Source organism: Perna viridis, chromosome 4, assembly GCF_037379345.1.
Source record: "Perna viridis isolate PV_CMFRI_1.1 ecotype Kerala chromosome 4, ASM3737934v1, whole genome shotgun sequence".
In the NCBI taxonomy this organism is placed as follows: domain Eukaryota; kingdom Metazoa; phylum Mollusca; class Bivalvia; order Mytilida; family Mytilidae; genus Perna; species Perna viridis.
Genome location: NC_142448.1, coordinates 44,315,654 through 44,340,143, shown reverse-complemented (window position 1 = coordinate 44,340,143; position 24,490 = coordinate 44,315,654). Strand labels below are relative to the sequence as shown.

At 31.6% G+C, this 24,490-nt stretch overlaps 2 protein-coding genes across 2 annotated transcripts; both read left to right on the top strand.

Annotated features, from left to right (window-relative positions):
- Positions 1-1,279: 1,279 nt before the first annotated feature.
- LOC148620224 (cadherin-related family member 1a-like) lies at positions 1,280-16,743 on the top strand. Its single transcript, XM_088577086.1, has 11 exons — positions 1,280-1,336; positions 2,992-3,018; positions 6,191-6,277; positions 10,257-10,268; positions 10,999-11,121; positions 11,919-12,050; positions 12,355-12,427; positions 12,972-13,108; positions 13,863-15,114; positions 16,022-16,103; positions 16,603-16,743. The coding sequence occupies exons 1-9, from the start codon at positions 1,280-1,282 to the stop codon at positions 13,962-13,964; spliced, it is 750 nt and encodes a 249-aa protein (XP_088433212.1). The 3' UTR covers positions 13,965-15,114; positions 16,022-16,103; positions 16,603-16,743.
- LOC148620223 (cadherin-related family member 1a-like) lies at positions 14,431-24,460 on the top strand. Its single transcript, XM_088577085.1, has 9 exons — positions 14,431-14,454; positions 16,603-16,803; positions 17,414-17,572; positions 18,479-18,640; positions 19,038-19,102; positions 19,225-19,474; positions 20,053-20,096; positions 20,560-20,632; positions 24,320-24,460. Exons 1-9 carry the CDS (start codon positions 14,431-14,433, stop codon positions 24,422-24,424), a joined length of 1,083 nt encoding a protein of 360 aa, XP_088433211.1. The 3' UTR covers positions 24,425-24,460.
- The last annotated feature ends 30 nt before the right edge of the window (positions 24,461-24,490 follow it).

The following is a 24,490-nucleotide window of genomic DNA, read 5'->3' as shown; positions in this document are numbered from 1 at the left end:
ATTACTTCATTGATTGTGGACACAGTAACATACACTCACCATAATTGATATCGCAAATATCCGTATACACATGAAACATTTATATTTAACATCTATATCCCTTTTAAAGTCGTTGCAACTCGCATATACTTGTTGGAATTGTATACAAAGAAAACACATTCCCTGTTTTTTGTGTGTGTTTTTCCCACTGATTTGTTTATTATGGCACACAGATTAAGAACTATAACCGGTAATTAGCGTAAATCAATGTGAAAAACGTGCAATTCTTATATTTATTATGTGAGGAGGAACTTAAGTGAGCTAATTAGATCTCAACAAGAGTAACATATAGGATTTGAAATGCATAAATTGTAATTATTGTAACAAAGGCATATTGAGAACTGATGTAAATAAATTCATGGAATCAGAATACATTTTCAAAGGAATTGTACCTATGATCCCAGAATGGAACTTTACGTAAGGAAAAGTCTGGCAAATCGAAAACGTATGGTCGGAGCACGCATATAAGGGTTATTTTAATTGTGTACCTTTGGAAGCTAATTTTCTTATTTTGTTATTTTGATCTTTGTAATGTAGGCATGACAAATACAAATAACCATATTATTATGCACGCACTAGTTCCATTAGGGGCCTGAATAAATTTTGTCATTTCTTTTTTTTTGTAAAATAAGAAACCATAAAAGTAATGACCAAAAAACTTTCAGTTTACGATCATGTAAATAATTGCTGGTATGTCGTCAGTACGTTCCCAAAATTGCGCGTTTATGGTTGTATTATCAACTGGGTTCAGTATACTTATGACCAGAAAAAAAATACCAATTTGCGGTTTGATCAAATCGAATCATAGCTTTTTCCTTGATAGTGATGGTCAAAACATGGCACCCGATTATTTACAAAAATGACGTAATCAGCTGCTTTATACCGAACAATTCGACCCAAAGACATTTTGAACCATTGCAACCCACAGTTCCTTACCAAATTACAACATTTCGACGATACATCATTTTGATCATGGCAATGCGATAATGCATAAGAAAAAAAGAATGGTATATTTCATATCAAATTTTACCATTATGGAAGATAATGATAACAGGGTTAAAAGAAATATGAAAACAGTGTTTGAGTTCATTTGTTTCATCGGGAGCGTTTAAGGTTTCGCCTGCCTTATCATCCTGTAATATTCTAAATCTAAAACTTGAAACACTGTCCGGTACAACCAACTTATTAATTATTGTGCAAATAACATACATCATTAGTTATGTAACTTAAATTGTCACAGATGTCATCTTGGGACCTCTTCTTCAAAGCATTTGATGACAAGATAGATATTAGCCAGGTATGGTTATATATTTATAATTAAGTCACCGACCACGAAGTTGGTCGGAGATTTTGTTTTACTCCGTTTCTTATTTTTAAGTCTTTGAACACGAGATGTTTGGGACTTATCATTTATGCACGGTTTCTTCTGTATTATTTGATTTTTACCGATGAACTTCTCCGTGCGCTCTCTCGGAAACTAATGAAGGAATAGGAATGAAACTTTCTCAGAAGATAGGCCTTAACCAACAGATGTGCACGCCACCAATAAAAAATGAAAAGAGTTGCGCTTCGAAAGGAAAGAGGAATGGGAGAATAAAGGGCATTACAATTTCTCAAAAACCTAGGTAGCCAGGAACTAGGCAATTAGTGTGGTGGTAGAGTTTTATGAGTTCTACAATATTTAAAAAAAGTGAATCGATATGTTTCATGTTGCCATGGTAATTTAAGAAAATCTGATGGGAATATCTTTATTAAATTTGTATGATATATAAAACTATCCCCCCTTGATTTAACGCATATGTTTAAATATCAAAGATTGCTGCCATTTCAACATTGTGGGAAACTTGAAGGGAATTGCGTGACTTGCTCGCAAGCACAACTTAAAACTTTATATTGTTTCAATTCTCCTGTCATGAATAATTGCTCGCAAGTTTTCCCACAAATGGCTCATCTGATTGAACTAAAACTTTAGATAAAATTAGATCTACCTGTTGAGGACTGTAGAACAAATAAAAATATTTAAATTGCCGCCATCTTTACCAAATGGTCGCCAGACAGAGAATAGCCAAATTCTTACGTAGAAAATTTGAACTCGTATATCTCGGAAACTGCAGATCAGAATTGGATGAAACTTTGTATGCATATTCAGCAAAAAAGCCTGCCAAATTCACGAAACAATGTCATGCGCATCACTGCAGCCTTTTTCAAAATAGCCGCCAACGCGTTAAAGAATATCAAAATTGTCGGATTTCAGTAAAAATATATCTAGAATAAATAGGCTCTTCTGATTAATAATGTGCAGCATAGTTGACGATATGATCAATATGTTAGTCGCTGTTTTTCTTATGGTCTCCATTTTGTTCAAAATACAACCGACGCTAGCGATCGAAAAATCATAGTTTTTTAAGAAAATTATCTCCAGATTTTTTAAGTCGTCTCAATTAATAATATGCGGCTCCAGTGACATTTTAAGCCATGTATTGGTCGCCATTTTCAAAATGATCGCCATGCGGTAAAACAATTTAAGGTTGTTCGATTTTGAAGAAAATTGATATATAGATAACCGTGGCCGTACAAATCCATATTATGCAATTCAATAGATAATATGTGTCTCAAAAAGAACCATATAAGGGAGGCGACTTCTACGTGTTTTGGCCGAAATGAAATTGTAATTATATTCATTGTTGTGTATCAAATATTCCGAGTATGTTTTGTAGTTACTTGTTGATTGATTGAACCCTATGTATTTTGTTCCAACACGTTAAACTAATCACTATAAAACTGTAAAATTTTGGTAAACGAAAAGAACAAAATAAAAATATTTAAATCAATGAAAAAAAAAAACGTTCACATATCTACAGAAGTTCAACAAGTTTATATATTTTAGGTAGCAGCATATAGAGTCACCATCTCTATTCTAGATATAAATGACAATCCCCGAGGTTTGATCAGTTGCTTTATCAAACTGAGATAAAAGTGGTAAGCTACAGATTTGTGATGCGGGTTAATATATTTTAGATGTTTCAATATTAACCATATTTCTTATCGTTAAAGTAAGCGCAAATCGTTTAATTTGAAAATTGTTTGGGACTATTTTCGTTAACAACACATATGCAGTCCACTTCCCCATATATATTATATTATTATTATAGTATTTTCTCTATCAAATTTGTACATTTGAGAAAACTACACTACATGTATAACATCCTACAAAAATCAACTAAATGAGACCAAATCAATAACGATAACTTTTGCAAAGTGTTAATTTCATGTACAAACTACATACCAATATTTCAAAAACGCAACCCCAAATGAAAAACTAAGTGGGTAATGTGATCTATGTTGGTTTCTAAACAAGAGATCAAAGTAAAGTTGGTGGGCTTTTGACATGCATAAATGTCCTCCTGTCTTTTTTTTTATAAAGACTGCTACTTAAATCAAAAGTCTGGTATCACGCAAAAACAACGGGTCACATTACCTATCTGTAATCTATTTCGGTACACAATAGGTCGAATTTACAATTGAAAATATTTAGGATTAATTTTTTTTAATTATGAATTTTGTTTGTTCTAAAGTACATTTGTTTGTTTGTACTAGTAAATCGAAGTAGAACCTATCATAAACTAGATCTGCAATCTCTGATCTAAGCATCAGGTTGACGTCTCGAAAAAGAAAATAATACATACAAATGAATATATATATAACATATTCTTATGTCCTAGAAAGTGAAAAAAAATCAATTTTAAACATTTCAACATAAACAGCACAAAGTTTTGCAATAATAAATAAATGATAAAAAAAGATGCCAAATAAAAAAAAACATTAAAACATAGCTACTTTTATGAAATATGTTTAAAAATAACACGTAAATACCATTGTTAAAATATGTTTAAAAAGAACAAATTAATCGGTTAACAAAAATAAAGTATTCTTCTTTGCATTTCATTCATTTACTTTTCTTATATGCTATTCGACTCTAAAAATATTCATTTCATGGTCTGCAAATTCTGTCATCAGCAGTCCTTTTCGCAAAATTCATCAGTATAAGATTAGTTGTAAGTCTTGATGTCATAACATCCGATTTGTGTTATGTCATAACTTACCACTAATCTTGCACCTATATATTGGTGGTAATGCAGATCTATCGAAAATCATATCTTTCTTCATTTCCATCTTTTTATCTAAATTGCACACACACACACACACACATATATGTAACTTAGTACACGATGTATGGTTGTACGGGACTGTTCATCTAGGTGTTATTATGTAGGATAGAGGATCAAATTAATGATGCATGTCACAACAAATCAATATTATACAACGTCTCAAAATGTGGCCACTCTATTCGCTACACTGCTCCATCGGATCACATTGATACAGGAAAGATAACGTCAACTTATAGAAGGGTCTGAAAAAATTCCCAACGATGTTAGAACTGTCAAAAATTTGCGAAGTTGCAGCCCTAGATTAATCCTACGAGGAGGAATGACCCGGCCAATGAAAGCTATATTTTTATATAGCCTAGCTGGCCGAGTGGTCTAGGGCGCTGGACTTGTTGCAGGCGGTGTTGCCACAGATGTCACAGCGCTACGAGTTCCAGTCCCGCGGAGGGAACGACCAAACATTTGCTTCGCAAATTTGACAGGCCTAACATCGTTGGGAATTAACGGACCCTTCTATAAGTTTACATTATCTTCCCTGTATCAATTTGATCCGATGGAGCAGTGTAGCGAATAGAGTCGTCACATTCTGAGACGTAAATTTTTACCGTTAGTATTTCTTACATATTTAGATTACTTTTTTGTTCAAACATATACGTTTTATAAGACGATGCTTAAGAAGAAGTAATGCATAATATCCTTATTAGTATCAACAGAGAATTTTAATGCATGATCAAACGTTGTCTACAAGTTAGACAAACGTAAAAAAATGTACAATAAGTATACAATGGTGTAATAACATATAACGTAAATTTTAATTAATTCATTTAATTGATACTTTATAATTTATGTTTGGGGAAACGTGGCATTTTGTGATATTATACAAGTTTAATTCTTAATTTTCAATTCTTTTTTTAGCTCACCTTACCAAAGGCCAAGTGAAAGTTGGCATATATGTTTCTTAGGGTATCCCACTTAAAATGATCGTTGGGATTTAAGATTTGTGAAAAACATGGCTGCTGTTACTTAAAATAGGACATAGGGATCAGACGTCAGTTTTTTATGCAAATGACTAGACAAAACATTGCCTTAAGCACATGGCATCGGGCAATATTGTTATGCATCATGACAAGGACCTATGCCGAAATTTTCAAAACCATTCACTGTTTGATGTAGGAGTTACAGCCCCTGAAACAATTTTTTGTTGTTTTTTTTTCACATGTACAACTTTGAAAATCTTCTTCTCTAAAACCATTTTAGATCTTTGAATGAAAATTAGCATGATAGTTTTTTAGTGTATTGTATTCAAAATGACTGTTGTGATTTTTAATCCGTTAATAGATATGGCTGCCTATACTAAAAATGGGACTTAGTGGTCGGAAGACAGGTTTTGAATATAATTCAAAAATTGTTGCCTGTGGCAAAATTATGGTTCAGGTCATGAAAATGCTATTAAAACAATTCCTGCATTTGACAATTCAGTTGATTTTAACTTAGCCTGTCTCATTGCTCAAGTTTTTCAAAATAGCAAATGGTTAACCAGGTGAGAGTTTAAGGCTCTCTTGAGCCCGTAGTTTAAATACCATTCTTCTGAAAGTTGTTTCTAACCTATTCAATACTACGATAGACTTCCTATGGTCGACAATGTGCGAGGGTTAGGGTCCCAACTAAATTTCTGATATGTAAAAAAAGCAAAAATAAGTTTGTTTACTGCATAAATTGCGACATCAAATTTGTTTTTGTTAACTAAACGCTTACACAAAACTCGTCTTATAATCATACATGTATTATATATGTATCAAAATAGTAAATTAATCAACCGACAAGTTTTTAACAAAACCATGTTAACAAAGATTTATCATTGATGCATTCTTGTACGAAATATATTGTACAATTGTACTAAACTGTACACATGACCTCTGATTAAAATTGTTGTTAAATATACAGTTGTTTTTTTATATACTATTTAAGAACATAACATTTTGCAGGATGCTAATTACGGAGAATCTGTAATTAAAGTGACAGCGTTTGACTCTGACAACGGAGCAGGGGGGTCATTTACATTTTCGTTACAGGTATGACGATTTGATTACTATTTTAAAAAAATGATTTAAATGTGCAAAGCGCATATGAGCACCGGAACTCTTTTGTACACTATGGAAGCGTAGGGTTCGGCACTAACAAAATAATTTCACTTTGATTTTGAAATGCCTATTCCCAGTCACTAACATAGTGTCAAATTTCTCTTTCTTTTTGGTTTAATCTAGACCTAGAGAGCTAGTGTATTTTTCTTATAATACCCTCCAATTTATGATTACAAAACATGAAATTTCGGTGATTTTTACCTTCTTTTTTTGTTACCACAGATCATCTGTTCTTCTGTCTGCACTTTTCCGGGGACAGTGAACTGTGCATCTACGTATCACAGCTCATTTTTTTAATAAATATAAATAAACATTTTTTTCAGAAAACTTGTATCTGTATGCCATTTCATTTGATTACATACTAGGTCGATTGTTTGATGGTTTGTAAACATAATATTTTCACAATTACGTTTCTTTGATGGGTTTGGCTTAAATTCTTGTGTGAACTTTGCTTACAGTTAGAAATATCGGAGTAATCACTGGTATATGTTTCATTGTATCAATAGTAACAGTCATAGTTCGAGTAATACGAGAATCGAAGTAAATTACTCAAAAAGCATCTGTATTGCATAATCATAAAAAACAATATATTGCAATTATTTATAACAAAATAAAATTAAACAGAACAATTACCGAAATTCATACTACTCTTTTAACATTCGTTTGTAGTTAAATTGTGTAATAATCAGTAAGTTCAAACAAGCATTTCAACCAGGGAAATATGTTGTTTTACATATGGATACCATGTCCAATTTCAAAAACGTGTCTGATAATACGTCACATAATCACAAATTAATTGATCCGACAAACGTAGATTTTATGAAATAAATACGCTTTAAATGTTCATAAGGGTGGGAGAGCCGTGTTTCCGGCGATGGCACAAAACGTAGCGTTGAAACATAATAGAACATTATTATATTAGTTTTAAGTTTAACAGAGATTGTACTCAAAGAGAAACAATATATTTTGACTGTGTTTTACTTTTTGATTATTGCCAAAGGCCAAGTGAGCTTTTGTCATCACTTGGCGTCCGTCGTCGTAGTCGTCCGTCGTCGTCGTCGTCGTTAACAATTATACAAAACTTTTCTCCTCTGAAACTACTTGACTGATTAAAACCACAATTGGTTTCTAATGTTCCTTTAGGTTATCTTACATAGAACTGATGTGAGGATTTTTGATTCGTCGAAAACCATGGCCGCCGTTACTAAAAGTAAAACATAGGGGTCAGACAGTAGTTTTTCACATATATCTCCAAATTCTGACTGGGTAAAAGTATGTAGCATGATAAGATCTATCTTTGGTCAAATTTTTGTTTTGATGCGTTAAGCCATGTTTGAGTTATTGCCCTTTTTCAACGATTTTTGCTATTTTCTATGTTATCAGATAGTAGTTTTTCGCATATATCTCCAAAACCGTTAGGTTTAGCCATTTTTTTTCACTACTTGAAATGATCTTTATTATTAGGACTACAAAGTCTTTAGGGATAAAAGTTGTCAGTTGAGATCTCACTAACCACTTCAAAAGGTTTTATTACTTTAAATGTTAAACAAGAAATTTCCAATGTTTCACTGTGAATTTCCAGGACAAATGACACCTGAAAGTTGCATACGATTGCAAAGCTTGGAAAATAAGGCTTTCAAAATCATTATTCTAATGGTACAATGACTGTAGAAATTTTTCACCAAATTTACTTGAATAAAACATACTGAAAAATCAACATTTTTACTATTTCTGCTGACTGACAGCATGGAGGCAAATTACTCATGCATGTAAACAATATTCATACAATTTTGTAGTAAATTATTAATATGATTTTAAAGTTCACATTCTCGGCTTTATTTTAACTACTTTTGATCAGAATGCACACAATTAATCCACTAACAATGCATATGTTTAGGTTTAGAGTGTTTTTTGGTACTACATGGGAGGAAAGGGGGGGGCATTTGACCCGGAAATGGTTAGTGAGACCTGACTCCTTGTAAGAGTTATTACACTTAAAAGTGGAAAAAGACTTTTCTGTAACAGTTTTTAGTCAATATCTTGAAAACAGTGAAAGATAAAGAGAAACTTTCAAATGTTTAAATGATCCTTATGATAAGCCCTACCAAAGAATTCTTGGGTCAAGTTTGACAACTTTTTGTTAAATTTATTGCCTTTGAAAGGCAAAATTCAACCAGGTGGGCGATACGGGCTCCTGGGAGTCTTTTGTTTAGACAAAGATATTACGGATTTACGGTTCATCCCTGCACTTTAACAAAAAAGGAACACAAATATTTTCCCAAGTTACCAGTCATGAGATGCGTTATAAGGGCATTTATAAATCAACCAATAAACAAACATATATAAAGTTAAGCACTGAATTTTTATTTATATTTAAGCACTCGCAAATGATACCTCGTAAATATATAAATGGCGCTAAAGTATTCTTCCCAGCCGTTTACAATTCCAAAGCGCCAGTTTATCGACAATGTGATGAACTCGCACAATTTCTATATCAGCCCCCCTTGAAATAGTTTTTGTTTTTCTGATAACTATTTTGTGATAAGTAAATATTGATTTTTAATATTTGAAACAGTTTCGTATGTTGGCTGGTTTGTGCCCTTAGAATAAATTTCAACACTCATAAATGATGAATATAAACCATGTATTGTACTGGTCACAATTAATGATAAAGATTTTAAGGATCTACCTGGATACAGATAAAAAATCTTTAGTAGAGATTCCTCATACCTTGTAAGAAATAATTCCAAATCTTGTTCCAAATATACAGAACAAGATGATTACAAAATATTGTAATTTTTAATCTACAACAATTTTGTCTGGTGTGGTGGACGCGTTTTTCAACAAACGGTCGGCAATCCAATGGAAACAAAGTGTGCTCCTCTACTTGCTGACCTATTTCTCCACTCTTATGAGGCTGTCTTTATAGCTGTTATGATCCGAAATGACGAGTATCGTTTAGAAAGATCCTTTAATCTCAGTTACCGTCATTCAGGATTATCATTTTCCTTTTCATGTGTGGCCACAGCACCTCCCTATGGGGCGTTCATATCACAACTCATCCGTTATGCCAGACCTTGCCAGAACTACGCAGACTTTTTTTTTTGGACTTCTAATAATAAGGTTCATGGAACTGGGTTATGTTGCTACAGGAATGAAGTCATCACTACATTAGTTTTATGGTCATCATTATGAACTCGTGGATCGTTACGGTGTATCCATTTGCGCCATGAAAATAGATATGTTCAACGTGTTATAGTTTTCCTTTCCTCTTCCGTCTACCCCGGACTTGACTTTTTATGAGCAACTTGAAAGTAGAGTTTCTAGAAAAGCAGAGGACGCTTACCCTACCGGTGCATCTAGTCCTTGTTCCCAGTTTTTAGTGGAGTCCGAGTTGCTCATTTGTTTTTCTTACTTTGTATGTTTGATTGCAGTTATTTTATGTTCTTTGTTGCGTTTGTCGGTTTTCCATATCTGGCCTTTGTCCTTGGGTTACATTATTTTGATTACAGGTAAAGCAATGGTTCCCTTGATTAATCTTGTGTTCACCAAATTTTAACAAATTAATATTAACGAACATTAAATGTGGATAATGATTGAACGGGACACGTTTGTGGAAGTGACCCTCTTCATAATAGAATGAAAAAAACAATATCTGAGACGAATTAACGTCACGATATGATCGTCTCTGCTACAATGATCTCTATGAAAAATTTCAGTTAAGAATATAGGTAATATATGCATTAGCGTCTATTATTTAAATTAATATTTTTTTGGTAACAGAGTAGTTAAATTTAATAAACATCGGTTATTAGATAACTTTGATGCATTGATATTTGTCATGTCAAATAACCAAGTGAGTATCAAATATCTACTTTTTTCCTCATTCTTAAAAACAAATTAATTCCAGGCTACTGGACAGGTATGTAATAATAATGTTAGAAGTGTCGAATGTTCGGTACAATCATTATTATTTCCATTGAAATGAATTAGCGTAATGGTAAGATTTAACAAGGGGAATTCGAAAACAGAACGAACAGGTATTAACCGTATAAAACACAAAAAAAACTTTGCCTCGTCTAAACAACTTCATAAACTTTAACACATTAATTTGGTAATTTTTAAATGTTTCAGAAATTATAATATTTAATATATAACTGTCCCGTACTACCATACATCGTGTACTAAGTCAGAGCCCTAGATAAATCCTACGAGGAGGAATGACCCGGCCAGCGAAAGCTATATTTTATATAGCCTAGCTGGACTAGTGGTCTAGGGCGCTGGAGTTAGTGCAGGCGATGTTGCTATAGAAGTCACAGCGGTTCGAGTTCGAGGCCCGCGGAGGGAATGACCAAACATTTGCATCGCAAATTTGACAGTTCAAACATCGTTGGGAATTTTTCAGACCCTTATATATATATATATATATATATATATATATATATATATATGTCACCTCTGCTACAGTACGAGTTCGAGTCACGCGGAGGGAACGATCAAACAAATGTTTTGTAAATTTGACTGTTCTAACATCATTGGGAATTTTTTGATAAATGTAAACATACCTTATAAACATATTGTTTCAATATTCTTTGTTAAAAACAGTAAAAACGGGTAAGATAAAGGTGTTCTTTGAAATTTTCCTTTTACAGTCTGCAAATGCAAACAATGGCGTTTTCAATATAACCCCTAATACAGGGTATGTGTCAGTAAGCAAAAATCAGGTTCTGGATTTTGAAAAGACAAGCTTCTACCGGTATCTCATCATTGCAACTGTAAGTGTTTTAATAACTTTTTTGTTGTTGTTGTTGTTTTTTGTTTTTGTTTTTTTGTTTTTTTTTTTTTAAGTTGCATAACGTTCAAACATGACGTTTAATTTTGTTTTAAACTTACAAAAAAAATAATATTGCACGAACATCTGAAATCAGTATTAATGACACAGAGAAGACTTTTTTCATTAGACGTTCAGATAACATTTTCAACCTATAAAGTTATTGAAATATTACTATATAAAAGAAACGCAACATGTTAAAAAGAAAAATTTACCTAAAATTCTCAACCCAAATTATCATCACATTAAAGTAAAATTTGTCACACTAGTTGTTTAGAACATACTATTCATCAAAATCTCAAAATTTACAGATTCAAGTTTATAGCGTACAGATTTAAGATACTTATTATCATAACACGCATTGGCCAATAATGTAAAATATTCATAACATCGTTTAATTATCTTAATCCGTCTCGGAGTACGATTTTTATTAGATATGAGACAAACCTTTCATACATTTCTTATTAATTTAGTATCATATATTTAAGATATGAAAGTGTACAAATGACTGTACGATAACATAATATTTAATTCATGTGATATTAACGAGCAGAATAAAATGCATGTATCAATTGCCCTTATCCAACGCAATAAGGTAACCGATACATCTAGTTACCTGTTGTTTTCAACCAAAACATGGAACTTGTAACATTTTCTGTGGATTATTTTTCAGAATTTTTTTTTTTTAAAGATATTCAGCACAATAGTGTTTTGTTTATTTGATCATCTTCTTGCTTTAAGGATCAAGGAAGTAATCATCTTTCCGGTACCGCTAGTCTAGTAATAAAGGTTCTTGATATACAGGATTCTCAACCCTATTTCGATGGTCTACCTTATATTATAGACGTTAATGAAAGTTTACCGATAAACACAGTAAGTAAAAATTATTAACTACATTGTATAAATAGTATTATAAGTTCAGTCTGGTGTTTATGTTTTTAATTGGGGAATTTTTGATTTACGAAAAGTTATATTCTAACTACATAATACGGTACTTGTCATTTGATTCGTTACACAACGGCAATTACATATTTGCTTCTGTTCGTACTAAATTGTAAAGATTGAGAGATAGAGAAGGGAGAGGGTGGTTGAAAACTCGAATTAAATATGTTGCGTACATGTTAATCAATGTGATTCAACTATTTGTAAACACGCTTTTATTTTCTTTTATTCACAGCCGCTGAATCTATCAATAAAGGCTACAGATCGTGATATCGGCGTTCCTAATGACATAGAATACAACATTGTTGGTAATGTTTTTTTTAATATACTTTTTGTAAGTCGTATGAAATTCGTGATTATTTTGTATCATGATAATCATTTCATTAAAGGAACAGTATTAAAAATGATCATTTCGAGAGTTTAAACCATTGATTATCGAAAAAAAAACGTTTTGTAGAGAATTACGAAAACATCTTTAACAGGCGTAAATGCCAATTTTGATATCCATTACTTTAGCTTTATTCGTACAAATGTAGTAAGAAGTCCGTTCATTTTTTTGTGGACAATAACTCTCAAACTTGTTAAATTTAAAATATTTACCTTATATCTTGTACAACAATATTTTGCAATTGTATAATTAATTGAACTTTCAACCATGAGCAGGAGGGATTTTTCAACATGAAATGAATCTAATTAAAGTGTTTATTTGTTTTTAATCTTGATTTTATACAACTTGTACAACAAACGTTTGTCAAAAAATACTAACTAGTAATATTCTAGGCTGAAAGGAAAAAAAATTGTATAAGTCCCTCTGTGCCAGGAATGATTGGAAAAACATTGATTTTTTAAAAGATTCTAAAGATTGCAACGGGCTATTTCGCATTGACAAGGCTACTGGTGTAATTTCTACAAATGTGAGCAGGGAAAGATTTGACAGAGATTCTTCTCTTATTAGTGATGCGAATGGTGTCTGCAGGATAGAAATACAGGTATAGAAAAGGAAACATTTTTTATAGAAAATATACATACTACAAAAGAGAAGAAAAAAACCCAAAAGTTCAATTTAACGTCTTGTGTCTGCAAACACCTAAAAACATCTTTTAATTATTTTGTTTAAAAACATTTCATTAGAAATACGATTGAATCTGGAATATTAGTTTTCCATCCGTCCCGTCACTGAGTTCGCCGGGAATGAACCCAGAATGTAAATTACTCGATATCAGTATCCTGGATACTGCAATAAGTAAATAATTTGCCATCTTGCGAAAACCAACTAAGCAATGTATGCAAAGATAACTTTAAAAAAAGCGTGAACAGCCATTAAAATTGGTTGCAGATGAGCTGTCGCACCTTTACGTCGCAAGGCATTTTCATATCGTTAGAAAAACAATAGTTATACCTGTGACACAAACTACCTCATCAAATGTTGGTAACGTCACCGCACGGGGATATGCATTTTGCATTTGAAAATACCTACATGGCCTACGGAAATATTACCCGAGGAAAAATAATCGTCTTAACAACATAGATTTTGGTCATTTCAACGACTTCAATTACCAAAGTTCCAATTACCTTTTTGATCCGAAATTGGAAATTAGAAATTCTTGTAGCTATAATGTTTTGTTATTGTGTCATGTAGAAAGTTACTAATAAGTATTGTATATATTTGGAATCTATTTGTTTTTCAAAACCAGGTTATATTTTTTGATAAAATGATGTATTGTTTCTTTTGTTTTTTCTTAGGAATGTATTAGTTATCGCTTAAGCTTGATTGGAATTGCAAATGAATTACCACTACATTTGAAATTTGCTCAAAAGAGTAACGACTTGCATATCAATTCTTAAGAAAATTCTAAAACACATCTGTTTTGCCTTTAAAAGGAAAAGCCATCTTACTGAGATTCACACAAATTTGATTTGAGATATATATGTTTGGTTCTCTATTAAATTCGGATGCCTTTGAGAGAATCATAAAAACATGCGATAAAATATATGGAAAAAAAGGATATTTGTTTGGTTGAACTTTGATGATAACTAGCTTATGGATTTTTAGATATTAAAAAAAACATTATTCCCAGATGTTTAAAGATATTCAAAATTATCGCAAAGTGTGGACGTAAAAGTTGTTGTGAATGGTAGTGATGACATTCGTACATCAAATACCCTGTGGATACATCACGTTACATGAATGTACAATAAATGTTCTGATATCCTCAGGTAAAACAGGTTTAGAGTATTTAGCAAAACCACTTTCAGATAAATCAAAAGACAAAATAACTAGATCATTTGATTGCTTAAAAGTTAAGCGAATATGACACATTATCAACATGAACTGGTTAAGCTAGGGTCGATTGCATTTTTGTGGATGCTGTTATGCTAGAGTCGTTGGTGTAACATATGCTAGGCTTTGCATTAGATTGCATTTGTAAATAACCATCTCAGTATAGTGTAAACTGTTATTTTGTTTCATAAACTTTAGATAACTGAAGTTTTAGGGATTTGTTTGACCTTTCTGTCAATTTCCGCATCAAATCTCTATCACAGATGCAGTTCGTTTGTCATCGTGTCTATTTACTTTAAAACAAGTGGAATTGTATTGGAAGCAATATTTTGAAACTTGGTTTTTCTCATAAGAATAATTCAATGAACTACTAACCTGTGTTTTTAATATCCTTTTCTAATACACGTTTCATAGAGTTTTTCTTAAGAGAAATTAGTCCTTACATATTTTTATAATATAACATAAATTTCCAATTTGTTTTCCCCTCCTCGCATTTAACTCAGATAGCGTGTCACTGCTTTTTCTTTTACATATCGTGGTACTGGAACTGACCAAACATAGATTGGTAATGACTGCAGAGTACGACGCACGTGTACACTAATTACTTGTGAATTCAGCTCGGTATTATGACACATTAAGTGTGTATGCCGAAAAAAGCCTTCAACTCATTACTTCCACTCTCAAGCTGTCGATGATACAAAACTTGTTCTAAAGGTACCGTAAACAACTGAGCAAGAATTAAAGTATAGATCTTTTGGCTCTTTGTTATAAGTTGAAGCTATTGATCATGAAGTACGGGAAAAAATAAAACTTTCAATCGCCAGGGCGAGAAATAACTAAAAAATCCTTCGATGAGTTTGTTTGTTTCCGTCCTTTAGCTGTATAATTTTAAATTACAAGAATTAGGGATACAATGGATTTATTGTTCTATTTTACCCCCTGTTACAGTCATATATAACTACATAATGAGTTATAGATATACGGTTTCCAGCATGAACAATCGATACAACCGATATTTTTTTACTAAAATCATTATTAATTATTCGTAGTAATTTTCTCACATAAGGGGAATCGCACAACCATGATTGTAGATTTTAGACATCTGATGCTTCAATGGATTTTAACATTCTTTCGCCGAAAAACGTAAAAATTGTACACGGGAAAGGAATTATAAAAAAGCACACCATGTTCATAATTGTCCGCGCTTAGTCAACTGTAAAACAACTAATAAATTGTGAGTAAGCAAGGTGCATCTATCAATTGCTTTTGGATTTGAAATAGCTTACAGAAAAAACGAGCACTCATTTAAGGTAGATTGAATATTGCTACCTTTTGTTCTATTTGTTAAAATGTTTATTCTGTATCGATCTCAAGAGATAAATCTGAATTTAAACGATTTCCATTGTTGAATTTTTCCAACACTGTCCCACTTTCGGAGAGGGATGAGCTTTCACAAATAATTTTAACCCCGCTATATACTTTATATACCTTCTCAAGCCAGGAACCTGTTGTCCATTGGCTGTCGTTTATTTGTTTTTTTTTTTATTGTTATTCATTTAACGTTTTCCATATATTAAGTTAATTTTAATCTTTTATAATTAGTTCAACTTCATATATGTAGGGGGCTTTTACGGCTTGCTTTATGGTATGGATTTAACCCCTCATTGAAGAATGTGTGGTGACCCGTAGAAGATAGATTGCAAGTTAGTTGGATTTTGCTGGACGATTGTCTTATTGGCAATCATACCATATCTCCTATTTTTATAATGACTGAGTAAACTGAAGAAAAAAACAGGCTTATTGCATTCTCTGTTGCATATTTGTGATAAAACAGATTGAAAAATATAAAAAATGACCTTCTGATACTTATAAAAAAAAATCATAAAAATTTAATAAACAGATTAAAATATATTTTGTTGATATTTTGTTTTTATTTAAACATTAAGCACACATTCAGTTCATAAACCCTATTTGAGGTTTGGCAATTGTTTTTGTAAATTTCAGGTTGACACGAAATAACTATTCCATTATAACCGTTCAATCTACTTTAATTTAAAAAAAAGTGTTTTGTTACACTGATATTGTGTTCCATTAAATAACTGAAAACTGCCTTAGAAAAAAATCTCAGAAGAGATCACTTGTTTTAATAAAAAAAAAATCATGTACAATTTATGAAAAGTTATAAATTCAAACTATTTTCAGGCTAAGGAAATAAACTCTTCTGGTTTACCACAGAAAGGTGTTGATAATACCAACACAACAGTTGTCATCAATGTAAATGATTTAAATGACAACAAGCCAACGTTCAGTTCATCAAACTACAATGCTACAGTTACCGAGGAAATAACAGGGATCCCTATAACAATTATTGGAAACATTATCGTCAATGATATCGATAAAGATGTAAGTGCTAAAACATGTTAACACGAGTATTTGTTTTACTTTTGGCCATTTCTCTGTTGTTAGTTTTTTGGCTTATGTTTTTGTTCTTTGAATGTTGGCTTCTTTTTTTTTATTTTGTTCTAATTGCTTAACACTATTTCTTGTATATAACTAAAATATCAATTAAGCTTAGCTTTATATATAAATAAAAATTAAAAAGCTGTCTTTGTTTCTTATGTCTACGTTCTTATTAATTGCAATTGACAGCAATCCTACTGTGGAGAATCAGGAATTGTTTTGTGGTCCATTATTTCATTTATCCGTGTTCAATTAATTTTTGCCAAATAATTCTAAATTGATACTGAATTTGATTAAGAGCTTGAGGTACTAGAATATTTTGCTTTTGAACAATTTCGATTTATAAATACTCATTATTAGATATACATTCTTTTTTGAAATAGCCAAACACTCATTGCGCTTACCATTTACATCTTATTTGGAATATTTTCATGGACACTTTTGAGTCCTAACATATATGTATGGGACAAATGAACGCAAGCACGGAGACTAAAACAACTTATGGACATCAAGCTTAGAGAATAGGAAAAAAACTATGAATTTTTTTTTTCAGATTACAAATTGTAACTTTAAACTTACTCTTATACAAGCTGATGATTCAGCAGTTAATACCACACATGTATACCCAGACCCAAGTACAGTGTATGGCAAAGGGAAAATATCTCTCAGGCTAGGGGATGATTTTAAATACGACTATGAATCTGAGAAGGAAGTAATATATAAAGTATGATAAGTATTATATAGTCAAAACAATGTGTGGTTGGTAATTGATGTCAATTTCAAAAGACGATTTGCAAAGAAAATTATTATAAAAAAAACACCAAAATCCTCACAACAAGACCTGATGGAACATTGTTCAATCAAGTAGCGTGATAGCTTAATTCAATACTGATTTTTTTCTTTTCCGGATGATTCTGAAGCATTTGAAGTAAAAAGAAGAAAGCTTCAAATCATTTTTATACCTCTTTTCATCGATTTTTTTCCCAAATATAGCTACGATTTTCTTTCTCTTACCATCACCTAATATGCAAATAAATACGTGTACATTTTGAAGCGATATTATGAACACTAATAAAACAAGTATCAGCTTTCTGCTACCGTTTGTTAAACTGTATATAAAACATTATTTTTATTTTTTTTCGACACCCTGTCATAAAATTGAACTTGTATTCGCTGTATCGAATGTATATTTTTTCTTCAAAATCTATGGACTCAAACACATAACTACGCAATGTCATCATGGCATACGTCAACATATGAAAAGAACAGCAATGCCGCAATCGTGTAGAGAACATATTCTCGTTTCTCATGACGGGTAATAATGTTTTGTTAATACCAATGCGTAGACGTAAGAAGTGAATCTTCACAGGATGTATTAGTTTTTGACAACTAAGTACACTATACACATACGTTGTTGTTTTCACAACTTCAAAAAACCTTAGTCTGAACCGTAATTTTGATATATACATGTAGTTTCCATTCAATATGTTCTATAAGTCTAAAGTTTTGCCAAAATAGATTGATACAATAATATGTTCATCTATTTATCGCAACATGGATTTCGTTTTATGATTTGAATGAGTTTAATGTCCGATGTTAACTTTTTTTATCTGATTAGCTGATTGCAACGGAGACATCACAAGACGGCTACTCAGCAACATGTACGATAACTGTGAGGATAGAAGACTCTAATGACAACAATCCAGAATTTAGACCGGAAACATATAATGGATCTGTCGAAGAAGGAAAAAGCTCATCACAGTCCAAATTATTTTTTACTGTAGGTGCATCTGGTTATTCCTAATAGTTTTAGTTTAAACTGAACTGAATCAGCAAAGTTCAACTTATTTAAACGTAACCGCTTTTGTTTATATGGTACTCTAATTATGTTGATCTCATGAACATCTTGGTATAATCAATCGCCTAGGCATATGTGCAACATTGCTTTTGCAGCTGTCTTTATAGATACACGATGTTGAATATTTTAGATATTGAACATTTATAGATACATTAAACTTAACATTTTGGCTTTTAACATGATTATTCATCAAAAGTTATTTCAATTTTAGTTTGGACACTCAAAAATTGAACAAGTTAGTAATAACAATGAATATTAAACTGTAAGCTTTCAGTTTTGGCATATTACGATTTTGATTTATTGACGTCGTTACTTTTAGGCGACAGATAAGGATTCTGGTATATATGGAAATGTTACTTATAAACTAATCAGTGGAGATAACCGGTAAGTGTATACGATAATATAAAATTTTCTAAATTGTTCTTCAATGATTTATGTCTTTTATTGATTATTAGCATGTACAAATATAAAAGAAAATATAAGTGTCATCTGTTTTGTTTTTCTAGTTTCGAAATTGACAAAATAACTGGAGAATTAACAACAAACGTTCCATCAAATAACATATTAGATAGGGAGAAAATGGATACTTATATATTGATTGTGGAAGCAGTTGATGGAAAGAAGCGGCGAGTCACTGCTACAGTCAAAATCGCAATTACAGATATCAATGATAACCCCCCACAGTTTGTTCCAGGAAACACAAGGTTCCATGTGACTGAGGAATGCACAATATTGAAACCGGAAATTATTTTGACCGTATGTATTATTTTCCACGTTATCAGAAGATAAATATAACCTACCAAACTAGATTTTAGACAAAATCTTAAGTTGTTTGGTGCCTCTCTTACCAAAACAGACTGGGTAGGAATAATCAAAAACATGTTTAGGCAAAATAAGTAGTTCAGGTTCTAAATATCTGGGAATAAATGAATAAAGACAACATTCCCTGATACAAAACAAAACAAAAACAAAAAGAAAAAAATAAACAAAACAAACAAACAAACAAAACAAAAAAATTGAAACTCCATTTTGGTTAATCAAAAGACATATAAAAATGTATTGAATCGAAAAAAAAAGAAAAAAAGAATTCAGACACCTTGCAAACAAAACTTTGTTTATCAAACAACTGGTTTTAGCTAATATATCTTTTTACATTTAATATATTACGATTTAGTGCACACCTGAATACGTCATTTCAAATAATCATGTTCAGTTATTTTCATTTTGTCCTAAAAACCTGTTGTTTCACACACACGCATACATAGTGACTGGAAAAGTTAAACAGAAATATATTACTTCTGTGGTTTATTGCTATCCCTACTTTCGTTATCAAGGCGACGGACAGAGACCAGAAAGATACAAATAATTCTGCTGTAAGGTATGGCTTGGAACATCATTATCTAGAAAATCATTTCAAAATTGATGAAATTGAGGGAAAATTGACATTAATAAATGGTTTAGATTTTGAAAATCTGACGGAAGATAATGGAGAGATAACGCTGACAGTATTCGCCTATGACCTTGGAGTTCCGTGTAAAAAAAAACGCCAATGAATATTACAATTGCTGTACAGGCAGGTTTTACATAATTGTAAACTATTGCATGCTCACTTCTCGTTTCATTTTTAAAATGTCTTGCTTATTGCATAATTGTAATTACTATGTGACTTATTTGAATTAATATAACATAAATAATTTTAAACGTGTCCAAAGACTAAAATAATGTTCTAACGACTCTAATGCTTTAAACATACAATTTGTTCATCTTAATATAAACCAACTCGGCAAATATTTTTCATTTATCTTACTTTAAAAAATTGTAAACTTATGTTTGTCTTTAAGGATGAAAATGATAACGCACCTACGTTCACGCAAACAACATACAACTTTAGTTTACCAGAAAACTCGGATTACGGTAGGTACGAATAAAACAAAAAAAAAAAAAAAAACAATGAAAAGTACCGGATAGTCATACCAGATTGGATAGGTATTTCCTGAATTTCTCAAAACGATATTTTTTTTAGGAATATTGCCATGTTGCTTAAATGGTGTATCATCGTATTCATCCATGATGTTCATATTTGCGCATGTCCTAAGAAAACTGATATTATCCTTCAATTTAAAAAATTCGGGTTTATAAAGTTTATTGGAAAGTGATTACAGTTGCAATCATCGATAACCTCTCTTCGATCCTGTCAGGATTCGCTGTCATAGAACAGTTCTAAACTGTCAGAAACTGTTCTGACCCGCCGCACACCTTGTCAGGGTCTGTTAGGACTTCGGACAAGCTCTGTCATAATTTATCATGGGTGCTGACAAAAAATAGTATTTTAATCATTAATTTTAGACCCTCATGCAAATTACAAGTGTGAGCACTCATACATTTTGCAAGAATATAACATTTTTTTAAGAATTTATACTCAAACTAATGTGTCACAGCCACCATATGCTATTTATATTGAACGATTTACCATTTTAGTTATTATTTAAGACCGTCATGAAAATAGAAAGTGCTCACACTCATACATTTTGCAAGAATAAGACTTTTGTAAAGAATTTACCTCAAACAAATGTGTCACAGCCAGCCACATGATAATTATGTTGATAAATTTAGCATTTCAGTCATTCTTTTTAGACCCTAAAGCAAATTCAAAGTGTGCGCATACATACATTTTGCAAGAATATGACATTTTTAAAGAACTTTGACTATAAATAATAAGTCGCAGCCCCTATATGATATGACATTTTTGTAGAATTTTGAAAGAAATATATGAGTCACAGTCACCAACATAATAATTGTATTAAATAAGCATTTAAGCCAATAATTTTATACCTTCAAGCAATTAAAAGTGTGGGCACTCATATATTTTGCAAGAATATGACATGTTTGAAGAATTTTGACTCATGAAAATGTGTTACAGCCAACACATGATAGTAATATTGAAGAACGTAGCATTTTAGTCAATAATTTTATACTCTCATACAAACTCAAAGTGTGCACACTTATATATTTTGGAAGAATATGACATTTTTAAAGACTTTTGACTCAAATTAATATGTCACAGCCACCAAATGATATTTATATTGAAAAATTTACCATTTTAGTCTTTAATTTTAAACCTTCATGGAAAAAAAAGTGCTCGCACTCATATATTTTGCAAGGGTATGACATTTTTAAAGAATTTTGACTCAAATAAATATGTCACAGCCACTATATGATAGTTATATTTAAACATTCAGCATTTTAGTACTTAATTTTAGACCCTCATAGAAGTTTAAAGTCTGGGCACTCATACATATACTGTAATATGACATTTTTTGTAAAATTTTGACAGATATATATGAGTCACAGCCACCCACATGATAGTTGTAATGAAAAAATAAACATTTTAGTCGAGAGGTTTAGACCCTCATAAAAAATAAAACTGCCTGCACTCATACATTTTGCAGAATTTTTACTGAAATTATGGTGTCACAGTCACTAATATGAAATTAACAATTTTAGTTTCTACATTTTCTACGTACATATAACACTATGTAGGAAATTGGAAGTGTTATCACTCATATTCTTTGGTAAAAGTGGCATTTTGAAGAATTTTTACAAAAATATCTAGGTATCAGTCACCCATTTAATGCAAAATTGTCAATTTTGACATTTTCAGAACGATTTGTGAGCGTTATGTTATTAAAAGTAGCTTTCACTCAAAAAGTACTTTGTCAATCTTGAACTTCGTGAGAATTACCGAACATCTGAAAGTTACATGTTACGACTTTTATACACTTAGAACAGAAATATAGACGTTTAATTTTATAATGAAATAATTTGATTGAATTCATATCACAGGCGTATGACAGAATGTAAACAAAAATTATACATGCAAACATTGATTATTTTTGAACGATGAGTGACTGGACCAGGATAGACGAAATTGGAACATGAACAACGATCGAGTGATTGTGGGATGATGATCACGACGAACCGTCTATATATAATTGGAAATTCAATGTAAATTTTGAAATGAAGATTTGTTTTCCTAATTGGGTTAGCTAATTTACATTAGTAACACAATTTCATTTATCAATCGCGGACTTCCTGTTCTAAATTACGTCACACAGAATAGAACGATTTAGTGTCTGGAACTGTCCAGGGGTATGACAGTTTAGAACAGCTTTTCGTATTATCTTTGTCACGACCCAGAACAAATTTTGTCACGATCTGTCAGGGAATAGGGCATAAGGTTCTATCTGCTTTCGTAGAACAGAAATCATGACAGATTCTGACAGAATTTAAGAGGTTAGAAGTGATCGCATCTGTACGTTTGTTTGACATGGTACATGACACATGCGCCTGTTTATACATTAAAATATTTTGTAAGGACAATACTTCTGAAGTCATAATTTGAGCATTTGTAATTAATTTATTTAGCATATGAAACATGGATACCCCAAATCATTAATCAAAAACATGAAAATAATGGTTTGGTTTTAAACCGCACTTATATTTAAAAATGAAGTTTTTAATAATGAAAAGACACGTCGGTTTAGACGTAGAAACAGAAAGACTTTCGCCACTTTTGCTTGTAATTGATGACAGTGAATTCCACATTCAAGGAACAAATAATAATGTATATGTATAAATGAAAAACAATTTCCTAAAACATTAGTTAAAGCTGTATGTTTTTTTTTAATAGAGATAGTACATATGATAAAACTCCTGGTTGTTTACATGTACAGTTTTTTTTTCATCTAGTACATAAAGATTACGTAAATTAAAATTCAACTATCGTTGTGGCTGATTTTTTAACCTAAATTGTAAATAAGTAATCGTTTAGTATATAGTATGTGCAAATGTAAATACATTTATAATGTTAATAATTTTATCTTGTTGCGTAAAGGAAATTGAAGGAAGCGTGTGCCTATTTTCATTTACAGAACGATCAATAAAAATAAAGATGTAAGTTCTTTGTCCCCAAAAAATAAAATTTGTTTTGGTCGTTTTTTATGTGAACTCTCAAAAAGGAAATTTGTTTTCTTATATTTATTTTGTCAGCCGAGTTCCCAGAAACTTTCAGTGGAGTCTGATAATTTTTTGTACGCACAAAAGGTACCACCAGAGGTCTGTCTCAAGAAAAAAAATCAAGCGGCGGTCAATTTAGAATGTTGGTAATAAACGAATGAAGAGTAAAAAAGTAAAACTTTGTCTCGAAAACTAATTTGGCTAGAAAGTTAAAATATAGAATAGTATATTCTATAAACCAAACAAGATAATACCAAAACAAATTGGAAACTACTTGTTGCATGTTGCAATGTCGTACACTTTCCTCACCAAAAATTTTAAAATGTTTGATTTTGTACCTAATTTGGTTGTAAGTTGAAAATCTTATGGAAATCCAAAGTTTGACATTTTGATAACCGAAAGTTCGCCATTGCCAGAAATACTACTTCCCATGTCTATAATTGAAATTTGGCCAATTCTAATGTTATAAACACAAACAATAATGTGCTGATTTTAAGAGCTCCTGTGACATTAGTCATGGGGACATCTGTTGTAGTGTCTACCACAATTAGCAGAAGTATTTTGTTGATTTCCTCTATTCTACAGATACTCTCGTGGGTGTTGTTTCTGCGACTGATGGTGACGGGAAAGACCCTAACAGGAAGTTCTCATACTATATCCAAACGGGTGGTATGGATAAATTCCGAATAAACGGCAATACAGGACTAATAACAGTAGACTTAAATGCAAAAATTGATCGAGAGGAATACGATGAAT

Coding starts and splice junctions, on each gene's coding strand:
- LOC148620224 (XM_088577086.1), top strand. CDS start 1,280: ATGTCATCTTGGGACCTCTTCTTCAAAGCATTTGATGACAAGATAGAT. Junction 3,019..6,190: donor ATCAAACTGAGATAAAAGTG/GTAAGCTACAGA, acceptor AACATTTTGCAG/GATGCTAATTACGGAGAATC. Junction 11,122..11,918: donor GGTATCTCATCATTGCAACT/GTAAGTGTTTTA, acceptor TCTTGCTTTAAG/GATCAAGGAAGTAATCATCT.
- LOC148620223 (XM_088577085.1), top strand. CDS start 14,431: ATGACACATTATCAACATGAACTG. Junction 18,641..19,037: donor AGTCCAAATTATTTTTTACT/GTAGGTGCATCT, acceptor CGTTACTTTTAG/GCGACAGATAAGGATTCTGG. Junction 20,633..24,319: donor ACCAGAAAACTCGGATTACG/GTAGGTACGAAT, acceptor TCTATTCTACAG/ATACTCTCGTGGGTGTTGTT.